A 25042-nucleotide genomic window follows, 5' to 3' on the forward strand; every position below is an offset into this window, starting at 1 on the left:
GTTCGGAGCATACCAGCACTCTGATGTTCCCGAAATTTATACACCGTCTAATATGAAAACGATCATAACTTGGGCCATTGTGTTTATAAATGCGCAAAAGAGAAATTAGAATACACGAAGTCATCACTCTGGAAGCCCATAATGGGGAACGTGGCTGTGCTTCCCTTCCCCATCGGCCACGCAACGTGTCCTGCCATTGGTTGGTAAATAAATGGCCGTAACTTGGGAAGCACTTGTCCGATTAATATCAAACCTTGAAAAGGCACATCCTCAGGTCCCCAGCAATATACCTGGTAAGTTTCAATTAGATCGGACCAGAGGTTGTCGAGAAACTGCGGTCACACGCACACACATTGCTGGAATTATAGATAGATTAAATGATAGCAGATGTGAAAGGATCTTCAAGTATCACTTTTCTCCAACCAGATAACTTGACAATGCCAATTCTTTCAGCACACAATGTGAACTGTACTTCCCAATGACAAGGTTGGTTACATATTGCATGCCATCAAGGAAAACATGGCATGTAACTGCCAGATAATGTTTTGCTGGCAATTGTTAACCATCCAATCAAAGAATATACATCAGAGTATTTAAAGTTTTATTTGAAAATTTGCTCAAAAACAAGACAATCCAACAATTTAAATAGATGTGACAATAAAACCACTTTGTTTCAATAGTTACACAGACAGTTCATATAGTCGGTCTCCACCCCACCGCAGTGTTACATTACTCCATTTTGCATGGTGGCATTTCCAAAGTCAGTCCCATTCATCATCCTCACCACATTCTTCATCTGAACTGTCATCTGCAGATGATGACAAAAAAAAAATTCAGAAATTACATTGTAAAGCTATCACATCACAAAGTTGATTTGCTTGACTGGCACATGCATACCGTTCCAAGGGTTGTGTATCTCAAAAGATATTTTAATCGGACTGAAAGATTGTAATCCAATGTAGGGAATGATTTTTCTTTCCATTGAAGAAAAATGCCAGATTGGTTCAGGAAATTAAAAGCAAGTTTATGGTATTTACACATGATAATTTAAATCTAAATAATTGACAACAAATGTTTTCTTTGCATCCAGCCTGGATGGCTTCAGCAGGGCACAAAGTGCTTTAAAGACCGAGCATTTAAATAGTGAATCCAAGTGCATGTACACATTACATTTATCGGGTCAGAAGGGCTTTTTGGATTTGTATTATGCCCAACTGCAACCCCACGTTCTGGTTAATGGACAGTAAGGCAGAGACAGTGCTTGTCTGGCAGACAGCTGTCACAGATGATGCAGCTCAGGCTGTTGTCAGACAATCTGTGCCAAATTGCTATCATATATATTTTTTCTTTTTTTTAAGCTGTTCATCAAGTTTAGTTCAAGTGCAGACACAGACGAGCTTTGCATTGTGATATTTTGTAGTTCAGTGCATTTTCGTAAATCAGTCTCATGTAACTGAAAGTTATCCTGAAATTGGATCAGTCCATAATTTTTTTTTTTTTTTTTTTTTTTTTTTTTACATGTCCTCGTTCCTATTAAAAAAAATTCCGTTTCAAATGGCAAATTCAGTCTTTTCCATGATCGTAGAAAAAGAAAAAAAAAATAAATTACACAGTTTTTAAAATGTGCATTAAAACTCCAGCTTGAAAACAAATCACATACAAGACAGAAGTTTTACAACTTTTTTGTTTTTATTTTAAGAACAGGTCAACACAGTAGATGGGATTTTAACCTGGAGTCTGAGCATCATGAGCTCAATGTGCAAATGGGAATGCAAAACAAGCAAAATTTGGAGTCAAAAATGTTAAAAGCAATAGTTCAAATGAAAAGCAAGGTTTTTGTACCTGACTGTTGGAAAACTCTTCTTCTGTTCATAGCTTCAAGAATAAGACCCATAATTCCATCCTTTGAGCTTGGAGTCACAGCTTGCTGTTCAACAGGAAGCTGAGGGATAATATAACATTACAACATAGCAAGCCACTGTTCTAGCTAATTATTTCCATTCTTTGTCAAGCAATGCAAACATTTTCAGAAATTAATCCGTCTTAAATCGCAACACATACCATAAAAATAAATAAATAAATAAATAAAACCTTATTTGATTGCAATTTTAGGTTGGTAGTTTCCTTCAAGAGGTCGTGGTGCTGTGGGTCGGAGGCCAATAGAGATGTAGTTTCAAAGTAATCATCAACACAAAGCCAGTCAGGTTTGTGTATCACATCTTCATCAGTCAGGTTTTGTACAAGAGCATGGCTCACAAACTTCATCTTTTCAGAATGTCTGTCCACTTCCAGAACTGGGATGGGAAGAGGATCAAAGGGAATGCTTAGAACAGGGGTCAAGTCAGCTGGCATGGTCCAAGTAGAGAACCTCAGATTTGGGTCTGTCCATATCAGGGCATCAGACTGAAGGCTTATAATACACTCAGCCATTTTGAAGAGCTCTTGGAAAATCTATCAAACAGGTTAGAAGGTGAGTAACAGTCAAGATGCAATAATTTCAAGAGTGCAAGCAGATATCCCAGCTATGATTGCAATTTAGGTAAACACTATGGCAATCCAAGCAAAGTACAATAGAGGCCTGACAAATTAAATTTATAGGACAGCATGGATGTGTACACAAACATTCCAAGAGACCTGCTTCACTACCTGGCCTCAGCAGCTCTGCCTGGGAGTTTTGAGCATCATTTGCACGCTGTTGTACTGAACGTAGAGAGAAGCCATCAGAACAGAGCCTTTGCTTTAGTTCCAAGTTAAGGTCATCACAAAGTGTCCAGGGAGGACTCAGAAACACACTGAACTGGAAGGAAACAGGATGGTGGAAAGTTATCACAAGTCTGCAAGGGGACAAATTGATAAAACTTGACAAAGTGAAAGCAGGGAGGCTATCGGAGTAAAGGCAAGACAAGACAAGACAGATCGGGGTTTCGAGGGAGGGGCAAGATCTGAGAAATTTTCCATGATAATAAAATAGAATGTAATGACCAGTTTCAGAAATCCAAGGAAAGTTTTAACACCTACTCATCCTTGAATAGAGGACATTTTTCATTGTGCAAAACAGCTGTCAATCACATAGATACTAATGCATTGGTGAAAAATATAATTCCCACTCCAAGATTCCAATAGTGGATCAAGTTGATATGAGGCAATGTCATGTCAAATAAATAAATAAATCCAATATATACTTTCATTGGAGCATCGATGACCAAGCCTCAGCTTGTAATTGACAACTTGGAATTTGGCTCGCAAACACGTCTGATCATTGCCGAGCAATTTGCAGCACCGAACAAGCACTTGATGCTCAATTGGTGTCGTGAAATACATATTGGATAAAAACCATCAACAGAAGCCATTTCAGCTGAAGGGTGGGAGTGGGTCATCTGCACCATACTGATGTCTAAAAAGACAGAATGATAGATGAGGATGCCTCCCTCATACAAGCTGGTGCTATCAAGGACAAAGTCCTGTTCAGTTCAGTTCTGCAGATAAACCCACTTGGGATGGTGGTGTGACATGCTGGAGCCATTGTATATAGTAACATGTGAGCACCAAGTAAACAAGCACTTCCACTGCAGGTCAAATCTGCAATTACTCCTTCCACCTCAAAGCTAAGTTTTCCGAACCAGATCTGTTGTCATGTTTTCATAGCTTAGGCCTACTCCTCAGATAGATGGTGAGCACAATCTCAGTTTTGAGGTAGTTTCTCATTGCGCTCACCCCCGAAAGGTTTGTCCTTTCTGCCACAACATTAGCCTATTCCCCATGCTCGTTTCAAAAAAAAAAAAAAAAAAAAAAAAACTTCACTCAAACAATCTCATTCTGCCTGCACATAAAACTTGATCTCTCCCTTCTCAACATCTTCAAACTCGATTTTCGATCAATGGAAACACTTCTTAAAACTCCACTTTCCTCATTTCTCCTGAACGAGTACCCATCCTTTGTCAGGAATTATTACTTTTCACAACACATTACAAACCTGTCTCAACAAAGTGATTGGTCCATCAACCCTCCTCCCATACAAACAGCACAAACTTTCTCCATGCCTTCAACAAAAATTCCTTCCACCCATCCCACGATCTTCATCTCCATATGTCCAGTTTAGGAATGTTGAAGTCCAGGTTGCAGAGGTCTGCTCACAACAATCAAATCCACTTCAGTATTAAACCCTTCGGCATCAGTACCCTCCCCTGCATCTCTGAAAAGCCGACATCCTTCAAACGCCAACCCCTCTGCGTCACCACTTTCTGCATTTCCCCCCTCCATCCCATCCCTCAATGTGGGGATCTCAAACATCCAAAGTCTCTGCTCCAACCTTAAAGATCTCTCAATCCAGGCCACCGCTGATAAACCAGACATCTGTTGAACAGAATCCTTTCTCCCAGACTATAGTCTCCAATTTGATAGGCATGAACTCCATCCTGGTGGCAGAGTTGCACTTTACATCAATTTCTCACTGTCTGTACTGATCTTACACCTCCCAACCCTCAGCAGTACCTTTGGCTCTGACTTTCCCTCCACTCCCACCTCTTGTTTGACTGTTCTACCATATTCCAAACAGGGACTCAGCCACATATTTCTCAGACAACATGGATCAACTTTTAACCATTCATTTGTGGCAATTTCAATGGTCACCATGCTAATTGGTTCATCGTTTCCTCTCTCACCAGCCATGGCACTTTAAACGACTTCTGCGACTCCATGTGATGACAGTCTGTGAACTTTCTGACCTGGATTTGGTCATGACAAAGTCCCCAAAAATATTTGTTCTTCCTCTGCTCAAATTAGTTCATCTGATCATGTGCTTGAGTCTATACCTCTGGCTATATTCTCAGAAAGCTGCCTCAATGCCAGCAAGTTTGGCAGGGACAAGCACCCATCTCAGTTCAAGACTGGACTCTATAGCTACCACCCCCGTTACCAACTTAGCTTGACAATTCATCCACAGAAACCTGCTCTCCCATGCACAGATCCATCCCATCTTGTCTCGAGTTATCCTACCCTTCTTCCCACCCATGGTTCACCGAATTATGTGGCAAAGCAGTTGCTCTGCAACAACTTGCCTTCTCTTCCTGGAGAGCAAACCCAACTCAAGGCAATCTCAGATTCTTTCACAAAGCCCACAAGTGTCCACTCAGGAGAGCCAGAGAACATCTGCAAACCTCCAGATTGAACTTTCAAACTTGTCTCTCCACCCCTCAACCCCCCTTCCCCATTAAACCCACTGGTTCCAATTGTCAAGACGGTCTCTGGAGTATGCTCCCTCTCCATCCCTTCCCTTACATCAAATGGTACCACAGCACACTCGACTCCAGAGAAGGTTGAATGCCTCAATTGTGTTAGCTTCCATATAATGCATCACCCAACCCCTCACTCTCTCTGCACACCCTACCCAGTCACACCCAAATACTCCTGGAATATGTATTTTGCACCTAAGGAGAAGTTCCTGGCATTATCTTATTGGTCTGTCTTCTTGTGGACATTCTGCTCTTTATAGTTTTCTGCAGGGCAAACATGGTCCACAATCAACCCCCTTCTGATGAAACTCCCCTCATAAAATCACTGCTCACTTCCACTTCTCTCACCTGTGGAATCAACTTCCACATTCTCTTCAATCTTTCTCTCCAGGTCTTCAAAACAGCTACTCACCACCACCTCAGGTCATCCCCATTTTCTACTCCCATTAAACCCTCAGCCCACCATCCAAATTTACAGTTTTTCCTTCTGTAACCATTTTTCCCCACCATGTGCATCCTCCCTTACCCCTCATTTGTCCAAGTCTCCCTCTACCTTGCTATTGGTATCCCCACCTCTTTCTACTACTCCTTTTGTTCTGTTGCATTCAGTTCTAATCTTCCAAGTAATCTTGTGTACAAGACTAAATAAATAAATAAACATTTTAACATTTAAAAAAAACAAACAAGAGGCCCAATTGAATGGACATGATTTGGTGTAAATAAGAGCTGTAGGTCAAATGCATTTGCAATACAGCAACAATGAAAAACAGCCATTCCTTTTAAAGCAAAAATAAAAGGGTCAAGGCTTTCATTCTTTGTCACAACCGATCAACTTCATCATGTGGATTGTAGAGTATATTACAGAAACAGAGCAATTAAAACTTTGACACCCAAGAAAATAGAATTTTTTAAAAAATAAAAAAAATAAAACTTACAGCGGCACAAGCCCTTGAATCCAGACCAATATGTTCAACATGCCTGGAAGTAAAACAAACTGATGCAATGATATTTCACAGGAATGTTTAAAAATGATTGAAATAAATAAAAAGTATATACCGTCGGACCCTGCTATTCACAGACCCCGTTTATTCGTGGGTCAGAAAGTGACCCACTTCAACATTCGCATTTTTTATTTTTAACTGGTCTCCTAAATCCACCTGGGAAATTGGAGATCAGCCAACATCACAGCATTAAATAAGGTGCAAAAATGGATCCCCTTAACTACAGCCCAATTAGCTTACTTCCAATCATCAGCAACGTCACGGAAATCAATCACAGTTGACATGAAAACATTTTTTTCGCCAACAGCCTCATCTCAGATCAACTCGGATTCAGACCTGGTCACTCTTGGACATACTGCTTCTACTCTCCCAACAATATGCCTGGTGTTTGCTTAATGGTTAGAATGGTGGTCTTGGGATCCAAGGGTCATGAATTCAAATCCCGCTCAGCTGTTGAATTAATACCAGGTGAGGTTAACTCGGCCTGTCATCCTTCTGAGGTCGGCAAAATGAGTGTCAGCTTGCTGGTATACTGTGGCGGAGTGGCAACTCATCCAGGATTGTGCCCAATAGCGAAGGAGACTGCTTAAGCAGCACCAACGCTCTGCATAGAGTATAGTCCCAATCTCCTCCTCTCCCAACAATGGTGGTGGCCCTTAACATTAGACATGAGATCAGGACCAATCTAGACACACTTCAAGCATTTGATAGTCTGGCACCTTGCCTTGCTCTCCAAACTGTCTGCCTATGGAATCCAAGGCCAATTCCACTCATGGATTACTGACTTCCTCCACTCTCGCAGACAATGCAACCCTTTCATCTTTCCCTCTCAAGGCTGGAGCACTGCTGTTGGCATTTCCCATTATGTTGTGTGCAATTGCTGTTCTACAAGCCTAGACCATGTGGGGGGGGGGTTAAACAATGCTGCGGAACGTATCCCCCACGAATAGCAAGGTCCAACAGTACTGTAAAAGTCCTTGACACTTGTATAGAAAAATAAATAAATAAATTTAAGACTTACTGAAAATTGCTGGGAAGTCCAATATCAACTTTATTCACTTTCTTCTTTTTCCTCTTCCCTTTCTTTAGCACCTTTGACCTCAGTGACCCCCAGCATTTCAAGTTTGGCAAAAGGAAGGGAATAACTTCATTCAATGGTGCAGAAGATTTTGGATCTGAAACAAGGTATAGTATTAATCAGCCACTGGTACCGACAACTGCCCATATTACCACCTTGTCCGGTTGGCCAGAAAATAGCCTAAATCTTACAAACTGGCTGGTGAATATTGCTGACAGCTACAGCCACACAACCTATGTTATAGTAGATCACCATTCCATCCCACCTCCAATCATAATGGCTGCTGTATAGCAGTTAGTTTTGCAGCATGATGCCAAATGATCTATTGAATGTCAAATCTGCCATCACAGCAATCAAAAGTATATCGAACCCTTCACTTTCTCACAAACCGATCGTACTCCAGAGTAAATTATGCCCATTTTGCAATGTTGGATGAAACCACCAGCGAAGGTGGACGTAGTTATGTTTTCACCACTGTGTGTGCAGGATTTTTAAAAGTTGTGGCTGGATTCGGATGAAACTTGGACAGGTTGCATGTGCGACAAGGATGAATCGATTCGATTTTGCTGAAGCTCCGAATTTAATGTATAAAGTGATTATTCACCATAGGAACACGAGGCAAAAAAAAATTATACGTAGCATGACATTTCAAGAAATGGTATTGGGCCCGATATGTTCTCGTGGATCAGGCATTACATGGCAGAGTTATGCGCTCCACCGAGTGCCCTTCTAGTTTCTTAGTTAATATATGGACGTGCATGAGAGCAAGCACAAACGATCTTTGAAGTTGCCATGGGTCTAAATATGAGAATCAAATGAAACCAGTAAATAAGGAAAAAAAGACATCATGCAGAGCACAATACTTGCAAAATCCACCCCCCCCCTCTCCAAAGGTTGCCTGGATACAAATTGTCTCTTTCATCAAATTTCAAGTGAATCAGATGAAAAAAATGACAATTTTTAGAAATTTGATCTCAAAATCAGTAGGCTTCTCAATTGAGACGACCTCTACAACATGAAGTTTCATGAAGATCAGTTTTAAATTGTGACCTGTAGGTATTTGACAAACAAAACAAAATACATGAAAAAAAAAATCAGATATTGCAAGTAATAAATAAACCATAAAACAACAACCAGATTCCAATCTTTTCACTTTGCAGAATGACCACAGCATCTGGCCAAGTGACAATGACTCCCCCCCCCCCACCCCAAGACATCGCACATGCAATGGCATCTGTCATTTTACATCGCTTTATTCAAACACTGAGCTTTGATGGCATGACTGCTGCAGTGCATCGGCCAAAAATCCTCCAATTTGTGACTTCAGCATCTGATGGACAATTTTCTTTAACTGAAAATTTGGTGGTCTCATGGAAAGGAATCGATGTGGATTGGGTGGTTTGCCATTGCCTTCCCACAGAGTATCAATTTGGAATTTAGTCAAGAATAATTTTGTTTATGGGTCACTATTTAGGGTTGCAGAACCATACCGCATCAGGCATTGGCATCTTCATAAAAGTACATTTTACTATAAAGGAGAAAATGGGGCTGTCACAGAAACTCCAAAATTGATGTGGCAGGAATAGCACCACCTTTGGTGATAGCCGGTATTACACATTCCTTTATCTTTATGATATGGATATGTGATCAACAAAAATTTTCAAACATGACAAACAGGGCACTTCCAAGACTGCCGCAGCACATTGCCCACTTTTGTTGGGCCGAGAAGGGCAAACCCGCCTGCACGAGTTTGTATGATGTAGCAAGCTGAAATATTCCAATAGAAAAAAAAATAAATCAAACCACAAATTATGTTTGTAAAATTCAAGTGCAATTATGCATAACAATGAACAAACACACAAAAACAATCACAAAAAATATGGGAGGAGTTAGAAAAAAAAACAAAAAACTTTAGAAGTCATAAAAACAACTTTTATTCAAATGGCACGAGTCAACAGGGATGTCGAAATGGCCATGGCCCTAGACCTAGAGGTATGTGCACCCATCTCTAACCTGTAAAAATCTTGGCCCAACTGTAAACTATCATTCTGGCACTTTACAGGCATGATGATTAAATGTATGCACCATCCCGAGGATAGACTATAAACTGGGCATCCCATCTGCCAGCACAAGTTGGTGGACGTTCAGGATCCCGTGGTGTCCTTCACAAAGAGTAGGCAAGCCATCGCCAGCACCAGAGAGAAATTCCAAATTCCTGTGTTGGAGTGGGAACCCATCGAAGATTTAACCATGTAGCCAATGAAACTGCCTCAGCAGCCCTATGCACAATAAGGATCATCTCATCCTCCTCCATTGGGAAATACTCTGGTTTGTGGAGAGAATGGCTACAATGGGTAGCATCGACATGGAGGAGACAAATCGATCAACTTTCACAAGCTGTAGGACCATGCATTCCTTCATTGTTGGGATGGGTTTAAGACCCCCTTGTAAAATTGTTCACGAGGTGCCATTGTGACCCCCAAATTGTTATTGGTGAGTGCAGATGCAATACATGGATTTATGAATGATCAGAAGTACCTTTAATGGAGTGTTTCCATACAGTTTCAAAAGTCTTTGCTTCATCTTCACAGGCAAAATTTAATCCCATGTGCAAGCCCTGCATGTATGTACGTACATACCATTACTCAATATAATCCTATTCAAATGTTGAAGCCCATGATCATGCTTGATCCACAATAAAACAATCCACAACGGCAATACAAACCTCGACTTGAAAGGCAAGGAAGTATGGACGCAACATGCTGTAGATGATGCTCCTCAGATCATGAACAATCATCTTCTTTCCTTCCTATTAAAGGAACAATAAGAAACGACAGTTATGTTCAATATGCTTTGGCAGCCTAAAGCTATCTGCATAAATAAACTTGCAGAATACCATTTGGTCCATGACTCATGCCAAGGCCACACCACAGCCCACACTTATTGCAGGTTAAAATAAATAAATAATTACAAGAGATGTTTAATTAAAAAATATAAAAATAAAAACAAATAAAAGGGCCCATGTGCTAATGCCCGGCTTGATTCCCGCAAACAAAATTCAAACAGCTTGCCCAGTTTCAGAGATAATGGTATAGGTGATTTCCATTAGCAGCGATATTATGACGTCAACTTTTTTTTCTAGGAATAATTTCCAAAATCGGAGATGGTTACTGTCTGCGCATACATGGCAAGTTTTATGAAGATCCGATGAAAACTCTGGGTTGTGAAACAAAAAATGTCAAAAAAATTGACATAAAGTCATAGTGATGTATCATATGTGCGGTAATTCATCTCTGTTCGATTCCCGCAAGCAGAATTCAAAAAGCTTGCCTAGTTTCGGAGATAATTTTTTAGGCGATTGCCATTTGCGGAGATGTTTTGACGTCACAACTTTTTTTCTAGGAGGAATTTTCAAAATCGGAGATATTTTGACTGTCTGCGCAGGGTATTTTTACATATACATGCCAAGTTTCAGGAAGTTTCGATAAAAAAACTGTCGGCTGTGAAACAAAAAAAGTCCACAAGAAGAACAATGCGAGTAAGACTTAGAGATTCTCCACGAGGATCTAAAAAAAAAAATAGAAATGAAAAATAAAAATATGGTCGACAACTATAGGAAGTGAAAAGAGGGAAATGGATTTGTGAGAATTTCTGGTGGGAAAGAAGGAAATATGCTGGGGTGTATTGGGCATGTAAAAAAACAAAACCATGAAGAAACCGCACAATCGTCTGCACCTGCACGTCGAACACCCAGAGATAGTAACTTTGAATCGGAGCATCCCACACAAGGCAAGCAACACCACAGCTTCGTTTTATCCATGCGGGCAGGCAGTCGGGTGTAGCATCGAGAAGTTGCACAACAGCAGAAGCGAGAGCCTAAGGACGATTACATGCAACCATGTTTAAGCGCACACAGTTTTTACGGGAAGGGAGAAAGGGCGAGATCTCAGAGCAAGATGGCAACTCAAAACTGAAAAAAAGAATGTAAGAATACGAAAATTTTCAAATGGAGCCTTTCACACATGCTCTATGCGTGCATCTGCAGAGACTTGCTTCTGCCAGAAGAGGCACTTTTAACCTGCAGTCACGAGAGAGAAGTGTGCAAGCCAAATAATGTTTGAAGCAATTTTCAGCTTTTAAAAACGGTTTACCACAATAGTGTTCTTGGATGCGAATCACTCATCCATGGATGACACTGAGGTTTTGAGTTCAGCATTTCCTGTTAATACAAGTGAGCGGCGGCAGCACACACTCGGTCAAAATATAGTACAATTTCTATTTTGGCTCCTGAACCAATCAAACATCTTTTGCTGGTTGTGTGCCCAGGTAAGGACAAAGTACAGGCACATCGGTTTCGAGCTGGTTCGAGGTTAGTACGAGGTTAATAAGTTTAACTTTTTTTTTTTCGTTTCTGCTCATTCTCAACTCAAACCACTCCTTGCAACATGCACATGGCACGGACAACTAATTCCCATACCATCCTCAGGGAATAATTCATTGAAGCCCCCCACCCCAATAAAACTGGTTGGGCAGAAGCAGAGACTCAAACACCAGCGAAGAGGGGGGGGGTAAAGTCAAAGCAGTAGGCAGCATATTGGAGGGGGGAGGGGGGGACAGATCACAGATGAGAGTTTTCTTTGGATTAGAGATCCACTCACTTTTCGTCCCACCTTCCTTCTTCCTCAACTCGTTTTTTCATGCTCTCCGCAGCTTTTTGCACCTCACTCATGGATGCACACACAGAGCCCAGCTGCCACCACGGAGCTGCCTGACTCACTCGATCAGATGATAACCCCACTCATTCAGCCCAATAACATCCAGTGTCCCCACCTGATTGAGTTTCCAATGGAGCAGAGGTAGGAATGTGAAATCGCCGAGAATTGGGGTGACCACAATCACACTCGGAGTTGTGGAACACCTCTCACTACTCCCCCCCCCCCCAAACTCCTTGGAGTGTCTGAATCCATTTGCAGAGGTAGTAAGTAATTGTTTCAAGCATCTAATGGTGGGTACATCGCATAGGGGATAATGGGAATGTAAATGTGCTTGTACATTCGTGAAAACTGCTTGCCTTGCCCAATTTCTCCTCCCAATTCCCTGTAGTTTTCACAAATTCATGAAAGGTGATACAACACCAACCACCAACAAGCATTTCAAGGCCATTTTCCCTGCTGAAGTTGATAGTCTCGACTTGTTCTGCTCAGATTTTATCCGAAATTGTGCTCCTGGGGCAATTGGCCAAGCGATTAATTGGTCCGATAGCAGATAGGGTGCGGCACAGCGCCGGTTCGTTCGGCCAATTAATAGTTTACACAGACGCCAGCACGGTTCCCAATCTGCTTCATTCAGCTCACAGGTACAGTAAAATCGACCCTGGGCATGAAGTTTCTGCCAGAAGTGAGTGTTCTCCATGGCCTCTGTGGTCTTCGAGTTATCCAGACCACATCTGTGACACTGTCACGAATGTGGATTTGGAACTCCCCAGAATCACAGGAAGCCATAGGAAGCCCTCCCACAAGGTTCAAAGCTCATTCAATGGGGGTGATCCATTGGTGATTTGTGGAGCACATGTCCACCCACTCAGGCTTTGTACTGGCCCACTCGGTCATGAGTTTGCGGTATGGACAACTGCCCGTTCGGCAAGCGAAGTGTTTTTGTTGTAGAGGCACAACTTTTTCTCAGGTACTGCCTGACTGCATGGATTTGGATGCTACCTTAGGTAACAATCCTCAACTCTGTACATGATGGTGGCCCAAACACCACCGTTTCTAGGGGTTTCTGCACCTGTGCACCGAGCATTTTGGGGTGGATTACATCATTTCAAAAGTTGCGTATGAGAGCAGATATTTGCAGAAGTCACAAATAGAGAGCCCCAAAACATATGGAAAGGAAATGGCATACAGCTTAAAGTATCAAACGCCCAGCAATTCATAAATTAATTTGTCACATATTTCAATCCCAAAAATATCCTAAAAGTTTGAGCTCAATTCATGTTTTCCATTCTATTTAAATACAACACATCATTTTTTTTTGAAATTGCCACCCTTTCATATAAATGCTGGAAATTGTGTTAAAGTAAAATGAACGAAATGCCATGCCCCCTCCCCCGTCGTTTTACTAATTTTGCTGTTTCGAGTTAAAGGGTGAGCCAATATTTATGTACAATTAAAATGGCCACCAGTCTGTCTACCAGTCGGACATCTTTGATAAAGTTGCAAAATAAAATGAGGTACGAGTGTGCAATCATGTACCGTGCTTCTGGCAAGCTTGAACAAAATCGGAGCATGCATGTCTGAGGGATGGATGGATGGATGGTGCCACGGATGGATGGATGGTGCCACGGATGGATGGATGGTGCCACGGATGGATGGATGGTGCCACGGATGGATGGATGGATGGTGCCACAGATGGTTGGATGGTGCCACGGATGGATGGATGGATGGTGCCACGGATGGATGGATGGTGCCACGGATGGATGGATGGATGGTGCCACAGATGGTTGGATGGTGCCACGGATGGATGGTGCCACGGATGGATGGATGGATGGTGCCACGGATGGATGGTGCCACAGATGGTTGGATGGTGCCACGGACGGATGGTGCCACGGATGGATTGATGGTGCCACGGATGGTTGGATGGTGCCACGGATGGTTGGATGGTGCCACGGATGGTTGGATGGTGCCACGGACGGATGGATGGTGCCATGGATGGTGCCACGGACGGATGGATGGTGCCACGGATGGATGGATGGTGCCACGGATGGTTGGATGGTGCCACGGATGGTTGGATGGTGCCACGGATGGTTGGATGGTGCCACGGATGGTTGGATGGTGCCACGGATGGATGGATGGTCCCACGGATGGATGGTGCCACAGATGGTTGGATGGTGCCACGGACGGATGGTGCCACAGATGGATTGATGGATGGATGGTGCCACGGATGGATGGATGGTGCCACGGATGGATGGTGCCACGGATGGTGCCACGGATGGTGCCACGGATGGATGGATGGTGCCATGGATGGATGGTGCCACGGATGGATGGATGGTGCCACGGATGGATGGATGGTGCCACGGATGGATGGATGGATGGTGCCACGGACGGATGGTGCCACGGATGGTTGGATGGGATGTGCATATACGTAAACAATCATTGTTGTGTTTGTGCAAAGTATAAATAAAGTCAGTCCGTACGTGGCGAAGATATGGCCGGACACACACACACACACACACACACACACACACACACACACACACACACACACACACACACACACACACACACACACACACACACACACACACACACACACACACACACACACACACACACACACGTTAAAAGTGCCCGGCGAGTCGACCCGACTCAGTGTAAACACAAACAGTACATATGATGTTGTGGAAAATGGCTCGTTAACATTCACAGGTCATCTCGAAAATCGCGTAATAATAATAATAATAATAATTTCCAAACAATGTGGACAAAGATTCTCACCAACGAGCCCTCGTCGAACAAGCAAAACAAACAATCATTTTCCACGTCACTCAGAAGAGCAGACCCAACGTGCATGAACGAACAATGGTGTTTGGAAGTGTCGGCATCAACGGTGACCATTCTGGATGATCCCAGATGAACCTTCAGCCCATTCAGCTTGTGACACCACGCCATCGGCTCACACCTGTGCACAGGTGAAGCCTTTTTATGTTCACATTGAGTTGTTGTTATTGTTATGGTTGTTGTTTGTTGTTGTTGTTGTTTTTGTTTTGACTCAAAAGCCGAGATCTGAGTGACTTGGTTGAAAATATTTAAATAGACGCAGGAACAACACAATAATAAATAAAAGTTTATCCTCCAGGAACGTTTTATTTTTGCAAAAGCTGCCAAAAACGACAGGAAACATTTGATTTGTTTTGACGATAAGGATCCGTATACTTACTACGTACGCAGATATGGCAGAGCTTTGGACGACCTTCTCGAACTGTGAGCACTGAGCGTGTAACTCCGTCCCCTATCCCAGGAACAATTTGGTGTCAACAGTTTAATAACACAGACAAAAAACAACTTCTTCAATTTACAACTGAGGGCAATAGATATTTGCAAAAAACAAAAACTGGTTGTTGTTAACCTCCGCCATCGAAGATGGACGAGGTTACTGTTTTCACCCCTTTCTGTTTGTTTGCTTGTTTGTTTGTTTGTTTGTTTGTTTGTGAACAGTATTACGGAAAAACTCCTCAACGGATTTCGACGAAACTTGGTGGGGGGATTAGGTATGGTCCAAGGATCATGCCATTGGATTTTGGACTTGGTCCAAAGTACAATATGGCCACTATGGCGGACATTTTGAAAAAATATTTGAATTTTTTTTTTTGCATTTCGACATGTTTTAAGTGATTTCCGACCAAAAAAATATATATATTAGAGAAAAAAAAAATTTGCAACTTTTTTCAAAAACATTTTATTTGAAAAATATTTGAATTTTTTTATTTTTTTTGCATTTCTACATGTTTTAAGTGATTTCCAACCAATATATATGTATATATTAGAGAAAAAAAATTTGCAACTTTTTTCAAAAACATTTTATTTGAAAAATATTTGAATTTTTTTTTTGCATTTCTACATGTTTTAAGTGATTTCCAACCCCCCCCAAAAAAAATTTGTTAAAGAAAAAAACCCAGAAATTTTGCACCTTTTTTTTTCAAAAAAAATTCGATTTTTTTTTTTTGGCATTTCTGCATGCGCGTCAATCTAGTTTAGTTTATTCAATCGTGGTTTGTCTGATCCGTTTTGACCTACAATGAATAGGATAGCAGGTTCACTTAAGTGACCCAGCAGTATTGGCGGCGGAGGTTTTGCACTCGACCAAGTGCTCCCCCTCTAGGTGAGATTGAGAACATCCATATTCAAAATGGAGGCACCACCAACGTGTTGTAAATCCTGTGCGACAACACATCAACTACACAGGTTTTGTTATCTGACTTTGACTGGTCAGTCTCAGAAATTAAGGCAAAAACCAGGGGAGTGTCAGTGCGACCCTCGGAGATATTTATTTACTTCTCGAGGGGGGGGTTGAGAAGGGGATGGGGTGTGATGAGGGAAGGGAAGGAGTGGGAGGAGAGGGACCAACGCCAGGCACCCACCCCACGCGAGTAATAAATAAATATATCTGAGGGTTGACACTTCCCTTTCTTGCATACCTAATAAACAGACAGCTCAAAGTATGTACACTTCGATCCTTTCTCCAGAAATCCCAAAGTTCCATCGTATTTTTAGCTTACCTGCACTTCAGTCAGGTGGATTGATAGCGATCGAGCAGTGTCAGTCATTCATTCAGTCAGTCAATCAGTGAATCAGTCCAAAAACACTTCAGTCATTATCGCTTGAACCAAACATACAGTTTTGATGAAACTTGGCCACAACCTTCATCACCCCTGATGTACCAAAGTGTATCAACTGCATCAAAATCTATGCTCATTAAGGTTGTCTACCCTTGGGGAGGGGGGTGTTTGACCCCCCCCCCCAAATAGGTATATATTTCCTGTCTGCTCTGAAACTACACATAAGATTTCGCCGAAACCTGACCACAACATTCATCACCGGATGAACCAAAGTGTATCGACAACATCAAAATCTGCACTCACTAAAGTGGTCTACAGGAGCATCCATGCTGAACTTCTCAAGGCTGGTGGAGATATTGCACTCGTGTCGTTGCATGCAGTTCTGTGCTCTGCCTGGAACACAGGCATCATCCCAACTGACTGGAAGAGGGGCCTTGTTGTCCCTCTCGAGAAAGGAAAGGGTGATCACCAAGACTGCAACAACTACCGAGGGGTGACAGTGCTCTCAGTGCCGGGCATGGTCTTTGCTCGGATAATTCTTGAGAGGGTTCGCCACCATCTGCTTGAGCACCAGCGTCCAGAGCAGGCAGGCTTTACACCAAAGAGGTCAACGATTGACCGTGTCCTTGCTCTTCGGGTCCTCACCGAACGCAGATGAGAGTTTCGGCAGGGGCTGCTTGCAGCCTATGTTGATCTCTGTTAAGCGTTCGATTCAGTGAATCGGGATGCCCTATGGAGGATTCTTGGTCTTCATGGGGTACCACCAAAACTGATCGATCTGATGTCTGAACTCTACTCTGGTACTGAGAGTGCTGTGAGATGTGGTGGTACCATCTCTAACTTATTTCCAGTTGTTACTGGAGTTCATCAGGGGTGTGTACTGGCCCCCACACTTGTCAGCACCTGTATGGACAGGATTCTGGGGAGGATCTTGAAGATATCAAGCTACGGTGCATCGTTTGGGAATGTCAAGATCTCTGACCTTGATTTCGCAGATGATGTATTCATCTTTGCAGTGACTTTAGATATCCTTTTGGGGGCCCCCGAGGTGCTGAATGAGGAGTCGGAGCCGCTGGGATTACGGGTTTCCTGGGTCAAAACTAAGATCCAGGCTTTCAATGACATCTTGGATGCTGCTGCCCTGTCTGTGTCTATTTGTGGTGAGGATGTTGAGGTCGTGGAGAGATTCACTTACCTTGGCAGTGATATTCATGTCTGTGCTGGCTGTGAGTCAGAGGTCAATAGACGTCTGGGTCGGGCCTGGGGAGTCATGAATTCACTGGATAATGGCGTGTGGCGCTGCCGGTACCTGTGCGGGAGGACGAAAGTCCGAGTCTTCAGGTCCTTGGTGCTTCCAGTCTTGCTCTATGAATGTGAGACTTGGACTTTGACCAGGGATCTGAGACGGAGACTTAATTCCTTTGGTACCAAGTCTCTTCGGAGAATTCTTGGCTATCGCTGGTCGGACTTTGTGTCCAACGAGCGGTTGCTGAGAGAGACTCAAATGAGACTTGTTTCCCGCATAGTCCGTGAGCGTCAGCTGCGGCTGTATGGACATGTGGCTCCTTTTCCTGACCCTGATCCTGCTCACCAGATTCTCTCAGCGAGGGAGTCTCGTGAGTGGAGGAGGCCAGTGGGCCGACCACGTGCCTCATGGTTGCAGGATGTTGATCAGCGTCTCAAGGAGATGGGGATGGGCCAGGCATCTACCTGGGGGATGGCCAGACGGAGGCCCCTGGAGTACCGGCGGAAAGGGGACGAAGAAACGCGCTGCTGTGGCACATGCTCCCATTCCTGACCTGACCTACAGGAGGGTTTTGACCCCCCAAAATAGGTATTTGCTCTCTTCTCTGAAACTACACACGCAATTTTGATGAAACTTGACCACAACCTTCATTATCATGTTGTACCAAAGTGTATCGACCGCATCAAAATCTGCACTCATTAAGGGGTCTCCAGAGGGGTGTTTGACCCCACAAAATAGGTAATTCCTCTCTTCTCCAAAATTACACACACAATTTCAGTGAAACTTGACCACAACCTTCATCATCCATGATGAACCAAAGTTTATTCATGGCATGTAAAAACTCAGGGTCTAGGTGGGTCTGCGGGGGAGGGCGGGAGGGGGGTTTAAGACCCCAAAATATATATTTGCTCTCTTCTCCGAAACTACACACGCGATTTTGATGAAACTTGACTACAACCTTCATCACCCGTGATGTACCAAAGTTTGTTGTACCAAAATCAGGGTCGAAGGGGGCTGTGGGCACTCTTAGTGACTGTTGCTCCTGATCTAGGTGAGCTTTAGGATGCGGGATCCTATTTTTCCCTTTGGTATGCATTCCAGAAATAGTTTAAATAGCCAGGTTACTTCGTGAATGTGAGGGAATTTTTTTTTTGTGAGTCCACAACACCATAAACAATAAACTTTTGTTTGGAGCTGTTAAATCATTTGAAATTTTCAGATCATTTTCATATAAAATCCAAATTTTGGAATTTCGGCCGAATTAAGGGTCATGTTTTGTGTCGTTGGAAACATATAACTGCTCAAATATTGCATTTAGAGAAATATCATAAATGTATGATTTTTTTAGGCAATCTCCAGAGTCCAGATGGTTCTGATTATGTTTAGATCTTTTTCATAATCATCATTATTACCTCCGCCACCGAAGATGCAGGAGGTTATGTTTTCACCCCTCTCTGTCTGTTTGTCTGTCTCTGCAAAATCGAAGATTTTTTCAAGTATATTGGTCAGTCGATTTTGTTATTCTGTCTGTCCGTTTGTCTGTTTGTCTGTTTGTCAATCGCTTACGGGTCACAATTTTAAACTGATCGTCATGAAACTTTACCAAGTTGTAATGGTAGTCTCAACTCAGAAGCCTGTTGTATTTCTGAGGTCAAAGATCATCTTGAGGTCGAATTTCTAAAATCGTCATTTTTCATCCAATTGACTTGAAAGTTGAACAGAATTTGCATATTGCTTCACTGAATTTGGAAGCCAACTATTTGAGGTCAAAAGGACAAAGGTCAACTCAAGGTCAAACTTCTAAAATCATCATTTTTTTATCTGAAAAATCGTCAATTTTCATCCAATTGACTTGAGGATTAAACAGCAATTGCATAGTACATTACTGAATTGGGAAACTAACTATTATTGAGATCAGAAGGTCAAAGGTCAACTCAAGGTAAAACTTCTAAAATCATCAATTTTTATCTGAAGAATCGTCAACTTTCATCTGATTGACGTGATGATTACACAGCAATTGCATAGTGCATTGCTGAATTGGGAACCCAACTATTTTTGAGGACAAAAGGTCAAAGGTGAACTCAAGGTAAAACTTCTAAAATCAATTTAAGTCTGAAAAATAATCAATTTTCATCGGATTCATCTGAGCTTTGATTAAGATTGTCAATTTTAATCTTATTGAAATGGACAATTTGATGTATCCATGGCAACCTTTGGAGAGGGGAGTAGATTTTGCAAGTATCGTGCTCCGCATGATGTCTTTTTCTTGTTTGTTACTTGCGAAAATCGAAGATTTTTCAACTACAGTCTACTGCTTTATCTTGTGTGCTATTCTACCTGTCTGTTTGTTTGTTTGCTTGTGCGCAGGAGATCTCAAAAAGTTGTGAACAGATTCGGACGAAACTTGGTGGACATGTTGGGTGTGTGACCACGGCGAATCGATTCGATTTTGGTGAAGATCCGAATCTGGATCCGGATACAAGAATTATTTAATTGAGAGATAGGCCCAAATACGACGACATAGAGCATGATATCTCAAAGATTTCTTAGTCCCGATATGTTCTACTGCATCAGGCATTGCATTGCAGAGGTACACCATGGATGTGCTTTCTCCTCTTGATGTAATGCTGCCTGAAATGGAATCTGGCTGACCCTGATGTCCTGACACCAAGCAACCTTAACTTGTAATCCTCTGGCACACCAACCATCCCTTCATCTTCCTGAGCCTTGCTGAGCGCTTGTTTTGGTGAGTAATTATTAACCTCCGCCATCGAAGATCGGAGGTTACTGTTTTCACCCCTTTCTGTTTGTTACTTACGAAATCGAAAGATTTCGTAAGTATATTGATCACTTCCGTTTCTGTTTCTTTGTTTGTGTGTTTGTTTGTTTGTTTGTAGGCACGATAACTCGAGAACGGAAGAAGCTACCAATGTCAAATTACACCACGTGATTCAGGAGGGTGATGGCTAGCGCTGATTAGATTTTGGTCAAAATCGGTCAAAGGTCAAGGTCACAGTGAGGTCAAACATAATTCGTAAATTCACGTGGAGAAATGGAGTATTTTTGCTTTGCTCGACGTTACGAGTTTGTTTTAACTTCGATTTTAATTTTGTCTTCGGTTTTTGTGATCGCTTCGGTCGCTTAAAACTCGGTTGTCGAAATTCTGGTAAGAATCGGATGTTTTGGAGACGTTTTAAGATTGTATAAAAAATATTTCACTCGACGCATCACGGCTCGTCACGTGGTGCAGTGCGCTCGAGCAGACGCGTCGTTGAGTCACGTATGGTTTTCCGTGTGCGCGCTGACGGTGTTTTCGATAAAGATGGTGTTTAAAAGTCATTTTTTATCCCAATAAAGGTTATCGTCGCATGCCTGACTCGCTGAGCTGTCGGATTATGTAAAGATTGTTGGTGGATGGCCGAATATTACGGTTTTGTGACTTTGATAAAATAATATTAAATAATTGCATGGAGAAATGGAGATTTTTGCTTCTGTCGACGTTACGATTTTTGATGGTTTGATACAGAATCATCGTAGAAACTTCTGGTTTGCGTCGCTACCTTCTCAAGAGACAGATTTTATTCAGCAAGGTCAGAGGTCAAGTTGACCATTTCTTAAGTACTAGTCTATGACTGCTTGTTTGTTTGTTTGTTTCTTTGTTTGTGAAAAGTATTACGGAAAAACTCTTTGACGGATTTCGACGAAACTTGATGGGGGGATTTGGTATGGTCCAAGGATCATGCCATTAGATTTTGGACCTGGTCCAAAATCCAATATGGCCGCTATGGCGGCCATTTTGAAAAAATATTTGAATTTTTTTTTTTTTTGCATTTCTACATGGTTTAAGTGATTTTCAACCCCCCCCCCAAAAAAAAAAATTGTTTGAGAAAAAAAAATTTTTGCAACTTTTTTTTCAAAAAAATTTAGATTTTTTTTTTTGCATTTCTACATGTTATAAGTGATTTCCAACAAAAAAAACATGTCAAAATTATAATTGTGGCTGATTTTGGAACTTCAGGTGGATATACCCACGTAAAATCAATTTCTGTCTCAAGGAATCTAGTTATGAAGAATGAATTGAGTATGAAAAAGTTAAAAGTAAAAGGGAAAGTTGCAAACTATAACTCTGTGAGCACTGTTGACGTCAAATTGAATGAATAGGATATCAGGTTCACTTGAGTGACCTAGCAGTATTGGCGGCGGAGGTTTTGCACTCTACCGAGTGCTCCCCCTCCAGTCTTTACATGTAATTATTAATTTTATCTTCCTTTAATTTTATTTTATTTGTTTTATTGATTTTATTCTGAGGCACAATATTATGTGATGAGGAACGTGACCCATTTATTCCGATAGTCAGGTAGCTTTGCGTCAAATTTTTGACAAAAGGGGAACATTAGTGGACCAAAGCACCAAAAGTTTTCTGTGGTTCCGATCAAAATTTCATTGCTTATGGTCGACTTTTTTTAACCACAAATTAACCACAAATTTTTTAGATCCTCTTGGAGGATCTATAAGTCTTACTCACGCTGTTGTTCTTCATCTTCTTCTTGTGGACTTTTTTGTTTCACAGCCTACAGTTTTCATCGAAACTTACTGAAACTTGGCATACATATGTAAAAATACCCTGCGCAGACAGTAACCATCTCCGATTTTTAAAAATCCTCCCAGAAAAAAAGTTATGCCGTCAAAATATCTCCGCTAATGGAAATGGCCTAAAAATTATCTCCGAAACTAGGTAAGCTTTTTGAATTCTGTTTGCGGGAATTGAACAGGGCATTAGCACAGATGAATTACCGCACATATGAAACATCACTATGACGTCATATCAATTTTATGACGTCATTCCTATTTTTTAACATTTTTTGTTTCACAACCCAGAGTTTTCATAGGATCTTCGTGAAACTTGCCATGTATATGCAGAAAGCCCACGCGCAGACAGTAACCATCTCCGATTTTGGAAATTCTTCCTCGAAAAAAAGTTGATGTCATAATATCGCTGCTAATGGAAATCACCTATACCATTATCTCCGAAACTAGGCAAGCTGTTTGAATTTTGTTTGCGGGAATCAAGCCGGGCATTAGCACAGGTAATTTATTGCAAACCTGATACATCACAATGACGTCATATTCGTTTTTATGACGTCATATTCGTTTTTATGACGTCATCATTAAGAGGACGAGGATCTTAGCTCATTTGAGCTTGTTTTGGTGCTTTCGTCAAAAATTTGACGCTAAGCTATCTGACGAAAAACGTGCATTTCTATAATAAGCTTCTGAAGTTGCTAAAAGTGACGGTTTTTTTTATTTTTATTTTTTTTTTATTTTTTTTTTTTTGTATACCTTGGTCGAGGCTCGTATGAGAGCTAACACACAACTCACAGCAAGGAGGCATGAGACAAGAGGGGTGGGAGTGGAAGGGACAAAACATTGGGGAACAGACACAGGTGAACTGTGGAAGGGAGAGGGATGGGGATGGGACGGGGAACATGGCGAGGAGAAGATGGACATTACAGGGACTTTCAGGAAGGAAAGCAGGAGAATTGAAGGAAGTGGGCTTGGATGGATTATCGGGGGTAGAAAAGATCGAGGATTTGGATGGGGGAAGATAAGAGGTGGTGGTGAACAGCTGTTTTGAAAGCCTGGAGGGAAGAATGGGAAAGAATAGAGTGAGGAAGTTTATTCCAAAGGCGGGAAAAAGAGGAATGAAAGAGTGAAGATGAGCAGTGATTCGTGATTTTGGTAGTTTTACCAGAAGGGGGTTGTTGGCGGACCTTGAGCGCCCTGTGGAAATGTGGTTGGGACAAATCGCAGAGAGAGCAGGGGGGCAAGGCTGGAGAGGAGTCGGTAGAAGACAGAAAGACCACCGACCAACCTGCGGTGATTGAGTGAGAGGCCCAAAGACTCAGCTTCATTGCGGGAGATGCCAATGATCTTAAAAGCCCTGGTTTCGACAGCGTGAAGTCGAGAAAGGTGGGAGGCAGGAGCACCAGCCCAGAGGGGAGAGCAGTACTCCATCAGGCTACGGACAAAAGCTTTGTAAGTAGTCAGGAGCTCAAGAGGGCCGAGGAAGGACTTTGCACGACGGAGGATTCCCAGTCGGCGACTGGCTTTTGAGGCAAGGTTGGAAATGTGACTTTCCCAGGAAAGGTCATGGCAGATAGTGAGACCCAGAAGCTTGAAAGAAAAGACTTCTTCCAGAGGATTGTTGAGAAAGTGGATGGGGGGTTTTGTAAACGGTCCTTTCGAAGAGACATAGTGAGAGTGTGAGATTTGTCTGGATTGAAAGACATGTTCCACGTGTTGGACCAGTTTGTGATTTTATCCAGATCTGCAGTGAGCGAAGAAGCTGCTGCTTGCCGGTCTGAGGGATGACAGATGGTACGGCAGAGGGTGGAGTCGTCGGCAAAGAGAAATAGAGGATTTTCCAGAGAGTCCGAGAGATCATTGATGAAAACCAGAAAAAGAACAGGGCCCAGAACGCTACCTTGAGGAACTCCAGCCTGCACAGGAAGAGGGGATGAAAGAACTCCATTTAGGGCTACACGTTGACTGCGACAGGAGAGGAAGTCTGCGAGCCATGAGTGGAGATGGCCTTGAATACCATGGGAAGAGAGTTTGGTGAGTAGGGCAGGGTGCCAGACTGTGTCAAAAGCACGTGATATGTCCAGGGATACGGCTCGGATTTCCTGTCTGGCATTGAGGACCTCCATCCATTGATGGGAGAGCAGTAGCAGCATATCCAGGGTAGAGTGACCTGGTCTGAAACCAAATTGATGATTGGAAATCAAGCCATTGGAGAAGAGGAAGGATTTCATGTCTGAAGCAATGATGGATTCCATAACCTTGCTGATGATTGGGAGAAGGCTGATTGGTCTGTAGTTACAGGGATCTGTTTTTGCACCTTTTTTATGCAGGGCAGTGATGTTAGCAGATTGAAATTGGTTATTGAAATTAAACGGCTGACAGGATGGCCTCGGCGTGCCAGCATTTGTTGGTGGACGTTAAAGACCCTATGGTGTCCTTCGCGAAGAGGAGGTGAGCTATCGCCGGCGCCATTGCCAAATGAGAAATTCTTGCCCTAACCAGTAGAGGGCGCATCAGCAGCACAGCCGCTCCTTCAGCCTTGCGCTGCAAACGAACGAAGAATTGGAA

General features: G+C 42.5%; 1 protein-coding gene across 2 annotated transcripts; it reads right to left on the reverse strand.

Moving 5' to 3' along the window:
* Positions 1-584: 584 nt before the first annotated feature.
* LOC147018498 (uncharacterized) lies at positions 585-15071 on the reverse strand. Of its 2 annotated transcripts, XM_085898182.1 has the most exons (10): positions 14804-15071; positions 11046-11186; positions 10036-10119; positions 9849-9927; positions 7254-7407; positions 6167-6209; positions 2647-2797; positions 2092-2294; positions 1843-1942; positions 585-808 (listed from the first exon to the last, which is right to left on the reverse strand). In XM_085898182.1, the coding sequence occupies exons 1-10, from the start codon at positions 14975-14977 to the stop codon at positions 762-764; spliced, it is 1176 nt and encodes a 391-aa protein (XP_085754308.1). In that variant the 5' UTR covers positions 14978-15071; the 3' UTR covers positions 585-761. The 2 variants fall into 2 exon arrangements, with proteins under 2 accessions (XP_085754308.1, XP_085754309.1); XM_085898183.1 differs by lacking the exon at positions 11046-11186 and having other exon boundaries at positions 14804-15026.
* Between the last annotated feature and the right edge of the window lie 9971 nt (positions 15072-25042).

The sequence above is a fragment of the Eptatretus burgeri genome, chromosome 10, assembly GCF_056783735.1.
Source record: "Eptatretus burgeri isolate ZD-2024b chromosome 10, Ebu_testis_v1, whole genome shotgun sequence".
In the NCBI taxonomy this organism is placed as follows: domain Eukaryota; kingdom Metazoa; phylum Chordata; class Myxini; order Myxiniformes; family Myxinidae; genus Eptatretus; species Eptatretus burgeri.